Source organism: Polistes fuscatus, unplaced genomic scaffold, assembly GCF_010416935.1.
Source record: "Polistes fuscatus isolate 324 unplaced genomic scaffold, CU_Pfus_HIC Scaffold4, whole genome shotgun sequence".
Classification (NCBI taxonomy): domain Eukaryota; kingdom Metazoa; phylum Arthropoda; class Insecta; order Hymenoptera; family Vespidae; genus Polistes; species Polistes fuscatus.
The window spans coordinates 2,104,083-2,123,110 of record NW_025113118.1 but is presented as its reverse complement, the minus strand read 5'-3'; the positions used below and the strand labels follow the sequence as shown (position 1 = coordinate 2,123,110).

General features: G+C 32.6%; 1 protein-coding gene across 18 annotated transcripts in view; it reads left to right on the top strand.

The window, feature by feature from the left end:
• Positions 1-19,028, top strand: part of LOC122521485 (neurobeachin) — a 310,344-nt gene that overhangs the window by 175,752 nt on the left and 115,564 nt on the right. For all 18 annotated transcript variants that reach the window (XM_043642274.1, XM_043642270.1, XM_043642269.1 and 15 more), the window contains one exon: positions 5,068-5,172. In XM_043642274.1, coding sequence (XP_043498209.1) covers positions 5,068-5,172 — 105 coding nt within the window. The remainder of the gene's footprint in view (positions 1-5,067; positions 5,173-19,028) is intronic.

Sequence of the window (19,028 nt, the reverse complement as noted above, 5' to 3'; positions counted from 1 at the left end):
TCTCTCTCTATATATATATCTTTCTCTCATCGATAATACTCGATTCTAAACTACGTCATATAGGTCATTGTCTTCGCCGCGGCATATCGCAAAGGTCGACTGTTTCCATGAACTTTAACTTTTTTACTGGTGTTCATTCTTCCTATCGTTTTACAAGAAAATTTCTAAAAATATTTCCAATGAAAGTTTTTTCTTTTCGTTTTATTGGATAAATTTATAAGTATTTTTGAACGATACGAAATTATTGTATATGTTGATTTTCTGATAGATTCCAACGATTAATATATTTTTTCATATCTGTTATATGTTTTTTTTCTATAATTAGATGTATCATCTTTAGCTTATGTCTTTTATTTATAATGTTAAAAATGATGATTCATTTATCTTAAAACTATCGTATTAGATATGCATTAGCATAGCTTCAAAGCTATTTGAAATAGTACATCAAAGGTTAGTGATCACTTTGTAGTAGTCTGATACTACATACATACACATATATCCGCAAGTAGATACATACGTATCTATATAGTATGTGTATATATGATATCTGTATCACTGAATTTGCCATTATAGGTTTACCTATGTTCGGAATATCGCAATAGACGACGTTATCTTTGAACATTACCGTTTTTTCCTTCATATTTAAGACTCTCTGATATTTTTCGCCATTTTGTGCGAACCGTTTATCGATTTTTCTTTTCTCGAGAAATCATATATTTACTTGATGAAAAGGATACGTTAAATTTGCTTGGAAGAAGCATCAATTAGTTTCGAATTTCATTTCGCCTTTTAAGAAAATCGTTGTCTCGTTCATGTTTCGAGTGGTGTCATATCGAATCCACAAAAGATCGATCGTAGACAATACTCGACACAAAAGAAAGCGTTAGAGGCTATTTTCTTCAGTTATGGTCACGAATCCTATGGCGTATAAAGTGCTGAGTTTTGCGTTTGACGCGTTCAGGTGTTATACATTCTCGAGAGCCAATTGAAAAGCTTTCAAACCGCGCAAACAAGCTGCGAAACGCCTTTGAAGTAACTCGATCGAGACTTTCCGCGTGAACAGCGCGAAGGGAGTTTCTATCGGTTTTCAAATACCACCGGGAACTCCTTCGAACAAGAGGCATATCGATTTTCCGATAAACTTTGGCTACGCCTTTAGCTCTTTAAACTTCGATAAAGTGACGAGATCTTATCGCTTTATCGTTAAGATTATGTATCTGCATATAAATATTATTTATTTTTTTTTACCACCAAACGAAGTCGAGTATAGTAGAGAAATTGCTTCAGTCTCGATGGAAAGAGCTCTTTATAAAATGCTGGATGAAAACAACTCATTACCCTCTTGGAAGTTTCTCGTGTTTATATTGAACTCTCTAAAGTCTACAAATTAAATGTTGCACTTCCTTTGTAAAGTAGAAAGGAAAGGGGAAGTGGAATACTGTCGTAACTTTCAATATTACAATAACTATCAATTTTTGTAATACTTTTGTGTAATTATTTATTTGTTTATTTGTTTAGTTATCATAAATATTATCATAAATTTGTCTAAAAATATTTGGTCATATTTTCAATTAGAACTTAAGTACATTTGGATATAGAATCTTATAATTAATTGTAAACGATTAATTTTACTAAACATTGTTTAAAATTGTAATACTTTCCACCCATGAGTCTCTCGTTAGAAAATCCGCTTTCGTAACAATGTAAGCAATGTAAAGATAAACACTTTAAAGTAAACGGGCAACGATAACTGACACTTTGAGATTTTGTGAACTCGTCTATCCCATAGAAAGTTCGTGTAAGAAGGCATATATGCTTTACAACTGTTGCATATTTCTATATTTGAAGTGTGTATGCGTATGCAAGTGTCATGTGCAAATGAAATTTTATGAGAAGCTCTCACACCTTGTTTGATGTGTCTTCACTCTTTGTTTGAACTTTATCACGTGAAATTCTTTCATAGTTGGACCGCAAAGACATGAATAGGAAAAATAATTATTTTTAATAATAAAATACAGTCAAAGCACTTTATATATTTTATTATATTATAAAAGAAAATGATTTTCTTCAAAGAAACGAAAACAAAATTTAATCAAAAACGTTTAAAACGCCGTTAAAAACGGCGGAAGCAAAGTTGTGCACCTAATACATATAATTAAATTTCTCTTTGTTTTAATATTATTTAACTTTAAAATAATTGACTTTGGCTACCCTTTGTTTATAATATTCTCAACAAAAAGAAAGGAAATAGCAGTACATTAATTATATTTTTTTACAGCTGGCCGACTCTACTCTTATTTGAAGTACCACCGGCAACGCCCTTTATTTTCTCACCTAATCACGAAGCCGTCATACTTTGTACTACCCTCATAGTCGATAGCCGTCTACGCTTGTACTCGTGAGACGAGACTTATTTTACCCAAGGGGATGAAAGATTTTCACAAAGTGTATCTACGTGACAACGTGGATTTTCAAAACACACATCACCCTACAGTGGATTTGTCCTTCAAATCCCTACAAGTTGATTTCTCCTGTGGTTTTCAGTTTCAACATATTTACTATGCCTCTACAGTCTGTCGAGATTCGATATTATTCTTAATATCACACATTTGAAATACATTTGATTTTTTTTTTTATTGATTTAAGAAACGTAAAAGGTATGTATAAATGTTTCGATAAATTAAAATAATTCCAAGTCAAAAAATCACGTGATACAAAGTCTCTCTCCTACTTATTATTATTAACAATTTGCAATTATCAGATACATTTTGAATATTTTCTTTACTTTAGAAATTTGTCTCGATAATACATTTCCATATTAAATTCGTTTTAATAATGTTTTCGCGAAATCTTGAAAACTATTACTTTTTGCAATAGTAGTTCGAAATAAATAGAACGTTTATCAGATTCTCGATAGTAAAGATGAAAGTAGGACAGTAATATGAAAGGGAAAAAGTAGTGGCAGTTGTTTTAGTTCTGCCCTATCGCACCACTCGAAATTATCGTTACGAGCGTTCGTTTCGCGAAGAGATGACGTCGTTACCATTCGTCTTCGATCGTAAAAGTTATCGAACCTAGTCGCCATAGAAGCATGGCTCTGTGTTAGCAAAGGGAAGCAACTTCGATGATCGATACTAGAAGAGAATGGAAGAATGAGATAGAAGTGATAGGATATTCGGCAGAAGGCCTGTTCAGAAATAAAAGCACAGGATACTCTCCCGGAAATTACGGTCTCCCTGTCAAGCATTTTCGGTTTAACGATTTAGTATATAAATCCTTTCAAACAGAAAAGACTTTGAATTCGTCTGTCTCGATTTAATTCCAATAATAATAAACATTAGATAATTCTAACAAATTTTTCTAAATGATAATAATATTGTTCACTTCACAATTAATTACATTGATATAAGAATAAATGTTTCATTGCCTAATAAAAAGGCATTTTTTTTTTTTAGATAAAATTGTTTGAATCTTTTATCCTATCTTCATCGAACTTCTAGAAGAAGATAAATAGAAAGAGGGAGAAAAAAAAAGGTAAAAATATCGTTGGAAGAAACATTAAGTGAAATTTATCGGAAGAAACAGTGGCGCAGCGGATGTATAAGTTGTTTCTAACATTCGAAGTTTGTTGACCGTGAAAGAAAATATAGACGGAAGAAGTAATCGCTTTCGAGTTTAGCGTTATTACTCCCACGCGGTAAAATCTTTTTGCTTTTTTAAGTATCCTTCGAAACTAAAAGAAGTAATGATTGTTGCCGAAGTAAAATGAAAACTGTAATTCACTTTTTTTTTTCTACATTTTTAGAATCTTTTTATTTGTTGAATTATCGAAACGTCGTAGTATTGGGTTTTAAAAATGAACATGTTTTTCCAACGTCGAATTCCATTGAAAATGGCAGCAGTCTCTCTGTTGTATTTATCTATATATACGAGCAGCCACAAGTTTTATATTCTCTCTCTCTCTCTTTCTCTCTCTCTCCCTATCTCTCTCTCTCTCTCTCTCCCTCCCTCCCTCTATCTTTATCTTCTTTTTTCTTTTTATCAGCGACCAATAAACGTAAAACTCGTATCCTCTCATCCTCATAAAGTATCACGCACGGATGTGTTTTATTGTATAGTCATCTCTATGATATCTTGTCATAAATGATTTACAATCGATATATAAAATATTTGTAATCTATTAACGATCCCAAGAGAACTTTTGTGAGCGTGTAAATGCATCAAAATGAAATTCATTGATAATGTTGTTAATTTTTTATTATTTTAGTTTATTTCATTCTTTTTATTGTTTTTTTCTTAAGCCCCGTTCGTAACGACATTTTCACGAGATAATTTTTAGAACTGAATGAAGTTATAAAACTTTCTTTCTCTCAATTTGGATCAAAATCAAAATTAGTAGTGTTTGAAATGAGTTTAATATCAGAGTTTGATCATATTCGAGTTTGCAAAGAATGATCGTCACTTGACTTTTGACTGACTTTCATGCTTCAGTGATATTGAGAAATTCTTTTATAAATCAGTTTACGTACGAGCAAGTCTGAAACTATAGCACTGGATCTCGAATTTGACTGAAAATCGAGTTGGCTATGCATGGGATACGTATGCAAGAACGAACCCGAATTGAAGCCTGAAACTGCGCTTTCCGGAGATATCCAATAGCATAGATACAAATCAATAGGTCTTCGGAGAGTTTCTTTTAGAAGACATTTTTGCGATTGTTCTTTTTTTCTATGTTTATCGAATTTTCCAAATTATTTATGTGAATATAGAGAACATTTAAATGTCTAATATTGATTGCTGTCTCTCCACAAAAAGCTATCTGAGTATCAACAAATAAATACAACCTTCCATTTAAGAACATCTAAAAAGGCTAAAGGTCATTTTAAAAAATGTGTTTCCACAATAAAAGATTAATTTTTTTGTACCATTTAATTACTATGAAAATAAAGATGGTATTTTTATTAACTTTTGAAAAAAAAACAGCTCGTAACATTTTAATCCTCCGAATACTTTGCATTAATACAGTATTAATAATGATTTTTAATCAATATATTTTTGTATTTACAGCTCGTGGGCGGAGAGTTCGACATGGAGTTGAACTTCGTGATACAAGATGCGCAGAACATCAGGCACATGTTAGAACTTCTGGATCACTGCCCACCTAATCTCCAGGTATATTATACTTTTCATCGTTTAATTTGAACCTTACGTAAACTCGATCAAATCCCATCGCTCACTAATACATCGAAGTTTTAAATGGCTTTTGCGACGTATTACAACTATCGTTTCGAGTCATTTATTATGCACGGCCATTGGGAATTCCTTATGTTCTTGTTATCCTGAAAAGTTTAATGCACGAATATCTGTGAAACTTAACGAAATATAAGGAAAATGATTAATGATCTAATTGATTAGTAACGTTCGAAATTATACAAGTTTAATTAAAATTAACACATTAACAGCGGGCGACCTAAGAGACATTTAAAGCCTGAGCGCCGGTAACGTATCGGCCTCTTAAATCACAAACGCCGGCCTTATTCGCTTGTTTCTGATCACTGAATAGCTCAGAAACCTGCGTTTTCGCGAGACCGGCTGTCAATGTGTTAAAATTTACCGTTTCAATATGATTTCATTAAATCGTTCGTTTGCAAATATTATACTTCGGTATTTCATTTTATCGATAAAATGCGTGTTTTTTTTTCTTTCTCTCTGTATGTATTAAAAAATTAAATACATAAGAGATTGTTTTTTTTTTCGAGAGAATGTTCATGTCAATTTATTGAAGAACGAAACAAAGGAAGTAAATGACGGAAAAGCAAAAAAGTATCGATTATACTTAATCGAGTTGTATCTACCTCTTGTTTTCCTTTCTTCGTCTAATTATTTCCGTGAGGGAAAACAATTTTCCATAAATACCATGAAAGTTCAGTGAAATCCAGACGATATTAGTTTAATATTTTTATCGTATAGAAAGAGCTTGATCGGAAAAAAAAGGGGCGAAAAAGATCAAATCGTTTTTCGCTCGAACGTAGCGATGCTATGAAAAATTTCAATAACGGTTCTTTAATCATAACTTTTAAAGCGTAAAAAGCTTTGTACGATTATTTCTCCCGACTACATATGAATTTCGTCGGTCCTTTTGAATCTTCTGGAACAAAATTTATTATTTATATGTTTCTTATTTTTTACTCACCGTTTTATGCGTTTTTTAGTCTCTATTTTTTTATATTTTTTTATTTTTTTTATTATTTCGAAATATTTCAAAATGTTTGATGTTTCCTATTATTTTTTAGTTATCGTTAAAATTCGAAATAAAATAACTAAAGGTAATTTTTCTCCGCTTAAAGAGTATACTTGTAACATTAAAAATTTCCATCTCTTCATGACAAGTATACTCGTCATACAGTTATCAGCTTTTTACGTTTTGTTGGCTTGGAAAAATTGGAGTTCAGCCAACACTTTCTTCGAAGGATTCACGAAATCTTTGTTTTCTTTGCAAGTTTTATGCTTGAAGTCACATCATCCGCGCGCGCGAATGTATACTTTTTTATCTTCTGCACAGTTATTTTTCATATAACGAATTCTTAATTGTTTGTACATAAAAATAAAAATTAAAATTAGTTTGGACCTATTATGAAAAGTCGAGATATTTTATTCTTCTAATATTTATTCACTTTTTCCCGAGCCACTAATAATTAATTGATAAATAAAAAAAAAGGAGAAAGATAATATTATTTTCTTTGGTGTTATTACCACAGTAGTATACACATGTATAGTATATACGTAGCATTGATATAAAAGTAAATTGAAGGTAGGGTGTCCGAAGGGATTTGAAAGTAGATGTGAGTTATATCTCCCACCTCGATTCGTAGTGATGTTACTAGTACGCAAAATCGCTCGTGTCGTTGACATGGTAATCGAAAACGAGATCTGAAATTCTTTTGTAAGCGAATAAATTGGATGGCGCCGGCGTTGCTAGTTCTGCCCAAGCCAAGCATTGGTCGCCATCCTACGGCGAGAGGAAAAAGGTGAGTTATTGAAAATACAATATGCTCGTGGAAACCTTTTCTCCATGGGGATGCATATATAGATTCGAAAAGGAAAGGCAGATATACGTATAACATTGATACCCCTGCGAAACAAGAAAAAGGAATGGAAAAAAACAACTTCTTATAAATTACACTCTATAAGTATACGTATATGTATATATGTATATTTAGATAAGAGAAAATGCCTATTACAATAACACACTAATATAAATTTGATAATAATAATGAATAGATAGACTATAACAATGAGATGATTTGAAAGAGAAGAATTTGTTTTCGAATTCTTCAATGATTTTTTTATTATCTTACAATTAGATAACATTATATTATTAGAAGGAATTTTATATTGTTAATAGGAAATATTGTACAGTAATATGAAAGAGTACATTTTCTTGAAAATTGGCTATTAAAGTTAATCAAGCATGAATATTTTAACGTGATAAGTATATGTCTATAAAATATCGACAAAATCGATCTTTTTATATCGACAGTGCATGGATAGATAGAGGACATGTTTAACTTTATAACAATTTTGGTTTCACGCTTCTATGACTTTCTATTCTGAAGATATAACGTTTTGAAAGTTATTCAAAATTTTAAAAATTTATGGTCTAATGTAATGTAGTAAACGTACGTAATATAATTAAACGTAGTAAACAGTAAAAAATTATGAATTTCATAGATGTAGTATAAATTCTAGGAATTTATGTAGGTCACTGTGTCAATACTCCTTTTTAATAAAATTGTGTAGGTCAGTGGGTCATATAAATATCTTTTATTTTTATGAAAAAATCTTCAGAACTAAGATTCACAGATATTTCGAACAAACACCATTTTAAAAGACAATTTTTTCATGTTTTTTCATTTTCTATTAATCATTATTTCAATATTTATTATTTCAATATTTATTATAAGCAATTTTTCAGACTACTTAAAGCAAATATTTGTCTATTTTCTAGTTCATCAATAAAAATTCTTGGAACTTCGTTATAAACAATGATTACGAAAAATTAGTTAACAATTTATTTATACAATTATTTTGTATAAATATATATATACGTTATAAACAATGTCAATAAAAACAGAAACTGTTAAAAATGATGACGAAGTAATAGAAAAATATATCCTGAAAATATAAAAATATAAAAATATAATTTAAAGTTATTGAAATGGAGAAATCTTCAATTTAATAAATAATCGAACGATTCATCGAAATTCCAAGGAACTAAATCGAAAGATTACTTTTTAGTCTGTTCATCTGGATGTTCTTCATAAACGATCAAGAGCTTTTAACTATTATAGGGCTTTGGTATCGCGTAGAATCGCTCGACATAGTCTTCATAAATACCAATCGTACGTTATGAGTAATAGTTGGATGTTACGCTCGTAACAAAGAAAGGAATGTCGGTGTAGAAAGGGAAAAAAAGGTATCAGGCTTCCAGGCGAATCTGCTCTCGAAAAAAAAGAAAAGACAAAAATAGAAGAAAGAGAGAGAGACACTCTGGATTCCGTGTTATCGAGTTCCCATTTATCAAGCGCCCTTTTAAAAAAAAGAACGAAAGGAAACATAGAGTACACGCGGGAGCTCGCTATACGAAAAAAGAACGATACGAGCATGCTCATCCTTTCGCGCTCTTTGTCGAGAAGTGTATTGATTTTGCGCAAAAGTAAAAAAGTTCTAGCTCAAAAAGGTGAATGGAGTATGATAGAGAGAGAGAAAGAAAGAGAGAGATAGATAGATAGATAGATAGATAGATAGATAGATAGATAGATAAAGAGAGAGAGAGGGAGAGAGGGAGAGAGAGAGAGAGAAGCCAATCAATGAGTTTCGATGTAACATTAAGGAGACTACAGAATCTTTTATATCGATTTTTATTTTGCTCCAAATTTTCATATTTATTAAGTTCTTCTTCCTTAAAAATTCGTTTAATATTATAAATAACTGATCTTTGTTATATTAAAATACATTTGAGATCAAAATTGTTGTACCATAGGCTATTTTGTACAAGACAAAAAAGAAGGGGAAGACGTTACTTTTGACAAATAACAGGTCATTTAGAAACGAAACGTATTCTTCCTCGATCGACTAACAATATTTTACGTATGCAAATGAAGACTATTTTCTCGATTTAGTAATCTTCTCTCTCTCTTCTCCTTCCCCCCCCCCATACTCTACCATCGTGAAATTAAATGTAAAGCATTAAATCAGCCGGCGTCGAACCGCCGTAATGTAATTAAGCAAAGAAAGGTTCCTGGAGATACATTAATTCTGCCTCGTGAATTATGCTCTGTCGAGCGCAATGCGCATTTCATTTGCCCCAACGACAAATTAATAGCGAGAGTTCAGTTGCACGCGCGATGTTCCTCCCAGTTTAAAACGCTTCGTTGATTTACAAACGCAAAGAGACTCAACGGACAGTACGACCGACACCTTCCCTCGGTTAATTTCAACTTATCTGATAATTATCACGATATACCTGCCTCTCTCTTTCTATTATCTACATTCCTGTTAACGTCGTTATATTAGATATTTCAATTTAACGTATTAATTTATTAATTATGATTTTTTTCTTTTCTTTTTTATTCCATAAAATCGAAGATCTAAAAAGTAATAGGCTTCGAATTTTCGTTTGAGTATTAACCGTTTGAGTCCCAAGCAGTGCAATAGCGTTCCCAAGATTTTGTGTTGAAAAATCCCAGTATATTTCGAGCGCTATGACAAATAACGGCACCGTCACTGACTGCGAAGTAATGTTAAACAAGCGCTGTTCGGGCTTTTTCGATAGATTTTTAAAATCTTCTGAGACTCAGATGATTAAAGAGGTTTCGTCGGTCAGTATTAATTCTGTTACATAAACTTTATTGCAAATATATTCGAGAAATAGTGTCTTTTACGTTGCGTATTCAAGAAGTTTATTACTTTCTCCCCGAAATTCCTTTATGTAATATGAATGTACTAATAAAAGGAGTTATATTCGCGAAAACAAAATCGAACGCTATCTAACTCTAAATAATTCAAACTCGTTTCGTATAATTTACCTGTTAGAATTTCTCGGATTATGAATATATAACATTCAGCATAAACGAATACAAATTTTTTCAAATTATGATGAAATAGCTTTAATTCAACCTACATTTAAAACATATTTATATAAATTGTGACGTTCTGCCATGGTAATACTATTTTAACTATATTTTTTCTTTTCGATTGTCTAATCTTTCTCCGTATTCTTCCACGACTTGGCATAGCGGGAATCCCTTTCTTCCTTCGACCCTCATAATCGCTTACGCATTATCCCGAAAACGCAAACTAATTGTTAAGTATAATACTGGACAATTGACCTTTATGCATGATAATAAAAAAGGAGGATGAGCGCGCGGATCTCGGTTACGCACATCGACAAGAATACAATATTTGCAGTAAGGTAAACTAAAACCATAAGCGGTCAAGCATTACTAAAAGAAATATAAATCTACATTAGCTGTTACCACTTTACGCGGACCGAATCGGGTCTCCGCCAATGTTACTTCTAAGAAAGCCCGTGATTATGTTAACGCAGCGAAATGTATGGAAAAATAGATGCGAAAGAAGACGCACCACAATACGTTGAATGAGGAAGATGTGGATTGACTAATACTGGGAAATAGGACGTGGGTCATCCTCACCAGGGATTCTTTTAGCCTATACATAGAGGGCCACTTTGGGCCGCGCCCGATTATCATTAACACCATCATTAATACCATTTTTACCATTAATATTGTTACCGTCATTATTATCACTGTTATCGTTATTGCTGTTATTGTTATTATCGCTAATTGTTAGCTGTTAACTCGCCATTAATTAATTCATTTCCAGTTAATTTGTTTTATTACAATTACGATTATGCAACTTGTGATTTTGTTTCCTCGTTATCCTCATCAACGGTTACACTAGAACCGATCAGCCAAACCACGTTTCTAACGTTACTTGAAAAATGCGTGAGCGACCACTGTTTTAAAACCTCTTTCCTGTAACAAATTCTGTAAGTAATTAACTTCTTTATTAAATATTTTTGGAACCAGAGCTTCGGTAAACATCAAATTACATAAGCCGTCTAAAAATCCTCAAACCATCTCTATTCCTTCGATCCTTTTGTATCCCTTCTCTATCGTTATTCTCTATCGTTATTTAATCTTTGAAAAAGATGAACTTTCCTGGGCCGGGCTAAACTTGGTGAATGTAGAGTGGTCAAAACAGGCTTAGTAACAAAATGATAAATTCATATAGTATATGGTTTACTAAGTGGCTTTGTTTGTCGAATTAAACTATTGAATCCATTCCAGCGATAATATTCGATTAAAATTGAATGTGAAAATCATGTCGATAATAATAATAAACAGCAAACGGTAAACAGTTGATTAAAAATTATTATTGTTCTTCGTTAAAAATATTGACAGCATAATTCCCTCTCTTTCTCTTTCTCTTTCACAGTCTAACAATGTAACATGTGCTTCTAATTTTCATCGTTGGATCATAATTACGTTTCAAGCTTGTGTTACGAAACGGTTAGGCGAGCAAATAGAGTATAGCTCGCGTTCGCTCGTTTCTATGTACAGCGAGTGGTGAGCGAGTACGCGTTCAGTTATGAATATCTTGGATTATTAGCCGACTCGGAATATTAATCCCGGTTAACGGCAAGTGCCACGATAATGCTGACACGTGCGCGGCAGTCACGTTCAATTTATGTGAACGAACATTGGCGCACTACCATCGCCATCACCGTTCTCCGCGATTTATTTGACTTGGTGTCCTTCTCTACGTCCATGTCCTAGTGAAACATCCTTGAGTGCTAACACTTCGTTTTAACTAGTCCAACCATACTTGTATATCTTTCTTCTTTATAAGATGAAATTAAATCTACGTTTTATTACAAGCCCTAGATGAATCCAAATAGAGCATTTTTTAACAACGCAATCGTTTCAGTTGCGAGATTAAAACTCACCCTTTCGACTTTAATTATTCGATCTTTCGAAGTTGTTATTCGCCTATTTGATTGAGATTGGTGGCTCCTACCATCATCTATTTTTAGAATATTTTATTGAAAAATCGGTTCAGACTTAATTCCATATTTCTCAAGTATTCGGCATATTTAATATTTGATATTCCTCCGAAATCGTTGAATAGTCTTCGAAATTATATATTCATTTTAAAACATTCTTGCACAAACGATCGATGTTCTTCTATTTCTACAATTATATAATTTAAAATACATAATTTTGTAATAACTCAAAGTTACCAATTAATTCATCGAAATTTAAGTATTCATTTCGTTAAATCGTTTTAATATTTCTTTGCAAAGCATTATGCATTTCCATGTTTCTTACTTTATTTTTATCTCATCAATTCTCGTTTTGAATAAATAAACAAAGACAAAATAGATGTCATAAGAAATGTTCAATTATTTTAAGATCTAGAAATGCTTTTCTATTTTTTCATTCGTAAATTTTATGCTTTATTAACACATTATTAAAAAATAAATAAAAAGATTCAACTGAAAGGAAGGAGTTTGCTATAAATTGTTCACTTAGTAACTATTATAGTTCGTATTTACCGATCTTTTCGTATCTGCAGCTGTTATTTCATGAAACTTTCATCGAAAGCTTTGTCGTAAATTATGCCGTATGCGTTTCAAGCGCGTAAGAGGATTTTCTTAACTCCTTTTACGAGGGAGAGGGTAAAAACTGTCAAGGACCATTTTCGAAACTTATTCCAATACTAACAAAGAACTCGCGAGAAGAAAATAGAGAAAAACAATGCTCGTTACTGTCAGTGTTACTACTGTTCAAATATTTTATAACTTTGTTTCCAAATAAGCAGTTTATCTTTCACTGGATTTCTAGATGGATGTAATTTCTTGTACGAAAAAATTCGAGAAATTTTTGTTGTAAAGAACATGATTTATAGGATCCAATATGTTACAATATCAGTGATATATAACAAATATACGATCGAAGGATTGTTATTTTTTCAGCATAACTAAATATCCAACAACGAATGTATGGTCCAGCGGGCAAATTGAATAGCTGCAAATTCGTTGAATGTTTTTGAACAAAAATATCTACATATATCATACGTACTATAGAATGTATGATAAGCCAAAGCTTAGAATGGAAAAAGCTACAAACTATTGTATGTAACTACATACGCAGTGTACCAAAATCAGGGTTTTTGTTCTATCATGTGTTATATATACGTACAAGTTTTTTAACGTGCCGTTATAATTGGTTCAGTTGACCAGTATCGTTCGTGTTACGTAAAGCAGCTTTTGAAAAAGGTATGAGGAAAATAAAAAAAAAAAATAAAGAAAAATTGCACCGAGCTTCCAAATATCAATCGATTCGCTTGGTTTCGAATTCGTTTATTTTCACGTTCGTACTTTTATCACAAAAAACTGTTTCGATAATTTTAATAGTATAATATAAAATAAAAAGGATGAGTAATTGTGTATGTATGTTAAATAGACAATGAATTTATTTTAATATCATTATTACTTATATTAGGTGTACAAATAAGTTTCCGCCGTTTTAATGTAGATAGCGCGGCGCGGAGTTTCCGTTAACTTTCGCAGATGATATCCTGCTTAAAAATTAGTTTGGACGTTTAAAAACAACATAACCTATTAATATTATTGATTTCATATTGGTAAAATATATTTTTTTTTTGTTGAAATTGTCCAAATTTGAGCCAAATAAGCGTCATTTGCGGGAAATATTAGTTTACTTCTTTAATATAAAAAAATCTGCTGCTGAGGCGCATCGATTGCTCGTAAAAGCATATGGTGAGACTGCTTTGAGTGAGAGAACGTGTCGTGAGTGGTTTCAAAATTTTAAAAACGGTGATTTCGACGTAGAAGACAAAGATCGCAGTGGAAGGCCAAAAATTTACGAGGATGCAGAATTGGAGGAAATATTGGAGGAAGATTCATCTCAAACACAAAAGAACTTGCTGTAACATTAGAAGTCACTCAGCAAGCAGTCTCACATCGTTTAAAATCATTAAGAATGATTAATAAACAAGGAAATTGGGTTCCGTACGAATTAAAGCCGAGAGATATTGAACGCCAATTATGCTTAAGTGAAATACTGCTTGCTAGACATAAAAAAAGGGTTTTTTACATCGTATCATCACTGGTGACGAGAAATGGATACATTTTGATAATCCAAAAAGAAGAAAATCATGGGGATTACCAAGCCATGCGTCAACATCAACAGCAAAACCGAATATTCACGGAAAAAAACTCATGCTGTGTATTTGGTTAGATCAGCTGGGTGTAGTGTATTATGAGTTGCTTAATCCGAGCGAAACAATCACCGGAGCCCTCTATCGAACACAATTAATGAGATTGAGCCGAGCTCTGAAGGAAAGACGCCCTCAATACTATTCTAGACACGAAAAAATTATTCTCCTGCATGACAATGCTCGTCCACATGTAGCGGCTCCCGTGAAAAAGAATTTGGAAAAACTTGATTGTGAATTGTTACCCCACCCGCCGTATTCACCAGACATTGCACCGTCCGATTATCACCTATTTCGGTCCATGGCACATGCTCTGTCGGAGCAGCGGTTCAAATCATATGAAGATACCAAAAATTGGGTTGATTCGTGGATAGCCTCAAAAGACAAGGAGTTCTTCCGACGTGGGATCCGAATGTTGCCTGAGAGATGGGAAAAAGTCATTGCAAGTGATGGACAGTAATTTAAATAACCTTAAAATTACCATTTTTCTAGAATAAATACTTAATTTTTAATTAAAAACGGCGGAAACTTCTTTGTACACCTAATATATAGTAACAAATATTTTCAATCAAAATTAGAGATTGTTATAACTTTGAACGAATAACTTATGTACAATAAGTATCCCTTAAAATCGTACGTTATTACGTTTATTAGATTTTTGCTTAAAAATTATTGGTATAGTGTTTTTAGAATCAAGACATTCTAGAAATAAATATATTGATATACATTTATTACATATTAATAAGTTTAGCTTGAAATTAATATTTATAACGATTGAATTCTGCAAATACGAAAAAAATGCAGAAAACCCCCGTCACAAAAAATCGTACGTATTAGTAAAACTGTACAAACAGGAAGAATATCCTATTTGTTCATGTCTAACAATTGGTCATTCTTTGTATTTACCGTTACTTAAATGTTGGTTGGTATCAGAATCAATTTAATACCTATTAAAGTAAGATTTATATAAAATACATTTGTTTAAAAATGACATATCTATTAATATACTTCGAATGTTAAATAATTTCGATCAAATATTTTAATAGATAAAAATTTTCAACTTGAAATTACCATTGAGCAGGAATATTAAAACAAATGCATTTTAACTTAAATAATCGTAAATATTAGAAGAGTACATTTTAGAGTAATATATTTACCTTATGTGATTGTTAATTGATCGAAGGAAATATACATTGTAATTTCACATGTGAAATTATGAATTGTGTTGAATGTGAATTTCACATTTCACACATAATACACAATGTGTAAACACAAAATATAAGTTCGACGTACCTCTTCGAAGTCCAATTAACTGTTCGAGTCCAGTAAACTGTTTCATTGTCCTATATGAAAAATTCTCTTATGGATTAATGAATTCTCTTATGGCCATAATGAAAATAATATTCGCAATAAATAGAATGTATTCTTTTGAAAGTCATATAAACAATAATCAATAAGAGAATTTTAACTGACTTTTATAGAGGACAATGAGTCAGTTTACTGTTTCATTTCGAAGAGAAAGGTACGTTGTACTTATACTCCGTTCTTTTAGACTACAATATACATTTTCTTCGATTATATTTTAACAATCGTTTAAGGTATATATATTGAACACTTTAATTTACTATACTAATATTCTGGATTGTATAAACTAAACTGTATTTGTTTTAACGTTTTTAGTCAGCAATGACTTTGAATTGACAATTTTCATCTAATAAAATATCAGATCGAAATTCTTTAATATTCGAAATATATTAATAGATATGCAATTCCTTAACAAATGTATTTTGTATAATTCTTACTTTAATAGCTATTAAATTGATTCTGATATAAAGCATTTAAATAACAATAAAAACAAAGGACGACCAGTTGTTAGACATGAAAAAACCAGAAATTCTCTCTGTTTTTACGGTTATATTAACATGTATGATTTTAATGTTTCCTTTACATTATTTTCGTATTTGTTCGATTCAATTATTATAAATAAAGGTTTCAAGTTGAACTCATTAAATATGTAATTAAGGTATACTAATGCATTTATTTCTTTATTAAACAGACTATATTAATGGTTTTCAAGTAAAAATGTAGTAATCGTAATGATATGCGATTTAAAGGGGAACTCATTGTATATCGATTTATTGTGCTTCATCTAGCTGATTCGTGTTACCATTTCTAAGTTCTTCTCATCCCATTGCAAAGATCAAAGTTGTCTTCGTCTACGAGTTAAAAAAATCCTCCTTAACAAGCTAAGCTCGGTACAGTTTCGAATCCTATTTAGTTTGTTCCGACGACTTATCTTTTATGTCAGGACGTAACGACTTCCATCTGCATACGATATTATCATTGTGGCATGTTCACTTGACGGCAAATGGTACCATCAACGGGGTATACTATAATCGTTCTCGATTATTTTCTCACAATAGTTGAAATGACGTGTCACTTCTTAGATAGAATAATACCCGTGTTATCATTGAAGATGACGAATGTTAACAGCTATTTCTGAGAGCGTATCAAGATAGATTTATAGTAACTTAACATTGAGAAATGAATTTTCTGGATTGAAATGACAACGCCAAGATAAATTAGTCTTTTAATTCTCGCAAAGTACGTTCTCATTAAATCGTGTGAATCGAAATAGAGATATTTATTTCAACAGGGAATATTTAAAAAGGTAGAACGTGACTCGCTTTCTCGTGAAATTTGTACAAAACTGATTGGAAAGAGTGAAACATCGTTGCTCAGAAAATCGGGACGTGTTTTCATGATCAAGCGGCATTACATCCAGCAGCGTAGAAAAACGAAGAAACGCGATGGAAATAAAGGAGGAGGTGGAGCAGGAAGGAACAGGAAGAGGCAGAAGAGAAAATTTCAAAGAAGTCGTGGAATTCTCATAGCGACAGTTAAACGCATCGATCCGAAACATTGTCATTCGCGAGATAAAAGATGGCATTTCTTTATTTGCCTCCGAGTCGGAACGACATCGTCATCCTTTTACCTCTTACATTTTTTCTTTTTCTCGTCATCCTATCGTGACTCATGGTGTTTTTTTCTCACAAATATTTCATCGTGTTTTCGTGAAAACGAAAAGACGAGTAGCAGAAATAAGGACGTCACAATTGTCTCGCTACTAAGTGACAAAAAAGAAGTAAAAGGTAGGAGTTAGCTGCATTCGTTCACTTTAAAGTAAAAAACGAAAAAAGAGAAATGCAAAAATGTTTCCACCTCTTTTCTAATAACTTAAACCTTTCATAGAGTCATGACCTCCTTTCTAGCTTTTTGTAATTTTTTTACATTCCAGTAAAATCCATCGTAAGAGATTTAAACTCGTGTACGGGAACAAGTCGAGAGGTGACGTTTTAATCAAGCTAATGTCCCCCCAATCGTTGCGATCACACAGCAAACATAAATGTCTATATATTTCATGGAATAGAACGCATCAACGTGACTTTGGACAAACTCGACGATCAAAGCTATGTTTGGGATTGGAGATTTCGAACGAGAACATCGCGATGACTATTGTCTCGTGAGGAATAGAAATATATGAGGAAAGTACATATATACTCGAGCTTAAACTCGGATTCTCGATAAATTTCCCCTAGATTGCGTCCTAACGTTTCCAAGCTCTTCTTTCACCATTATTGCTCTTTCAGTATAAAACATTCGTGATAATAAAAGTAAAAGTTAAATTCCTGACGATAAATTTAGAGAATGATGGAGGTAGCGGAAATCCGAGAGAAATTTCATCGTCGTTGTTTCAACAAAGAGGAATAATAAGGAACGAGGTCGAATAAAGGGCTAGATACTACTAGAAGTAGATACGGGAAGAGAAAGAGAAACTTGCCCCTACCAACTTGTCTGTCGCTTTTGCTTGTCGCTTTTAGTTGGTATGAGTCGATGAAACCGATGTTTTCTTTCCTTCTTTGAGTCCGTTCGTTCGTGTTTTCCAGGCACATCGCCCCCGGTTAAACTAGACGGACTCGTCATCCTTCCACTTCCTCATCGTCGTCGTTGTTGTCGTCGTCGTTAGCTACAACAACGACTCGACGTTGTGGTGCTCGGTTTGTCGTTGGTGGTCGGTGCTTAACGGTATGCCGCCGAGGGGCGTTATCGCGTAGATTCTATTCAAATGAAACGAGTCCACGAACCACCAACCGACTTTCTCTTTCCCCTTTCTCTTTTCTTCTAGTATTTCTCTTTTTGCCTGCCTCCCTTTTTCCATCTATGAGTCTTCCCGGGGCAACGACGCTCGAATCGAAGTGGTAGAAAACGAGAGAAAAGCGAGAAACGACCTCGAGCAAGAGAAAATTGTTCCTGAAACAAAGAGCCTGTACATGCGTTTTCGCGTCGCATCTCTCTCGCACAAGTTGAAAAATTCTACTCGTCTGGAAATGATCGAAATAGATTCGTCATCGATATGGAGCTGTTAAATATTTTCAAAATGAAATATTGGTAACGAAGATTTTTTTTAAATTATTAAATTCATTGGAAGATCTGATAGAATTTTGCAACGAGTATTGTACGCCAATGGTGTAGTCAGACACGGATAATTTATTTACACCCACGTGTTACCAGCTACCGTGAGAAATTATCGTCCACTTTGCAAGCATTCATAATCACGAATATGTTGGACGAACGTATTTCTCGGTTTTTGGTTGTACAGTCCAGTTACAAGAATCATTTATTAAGTGCGTCGCGTAACGCGG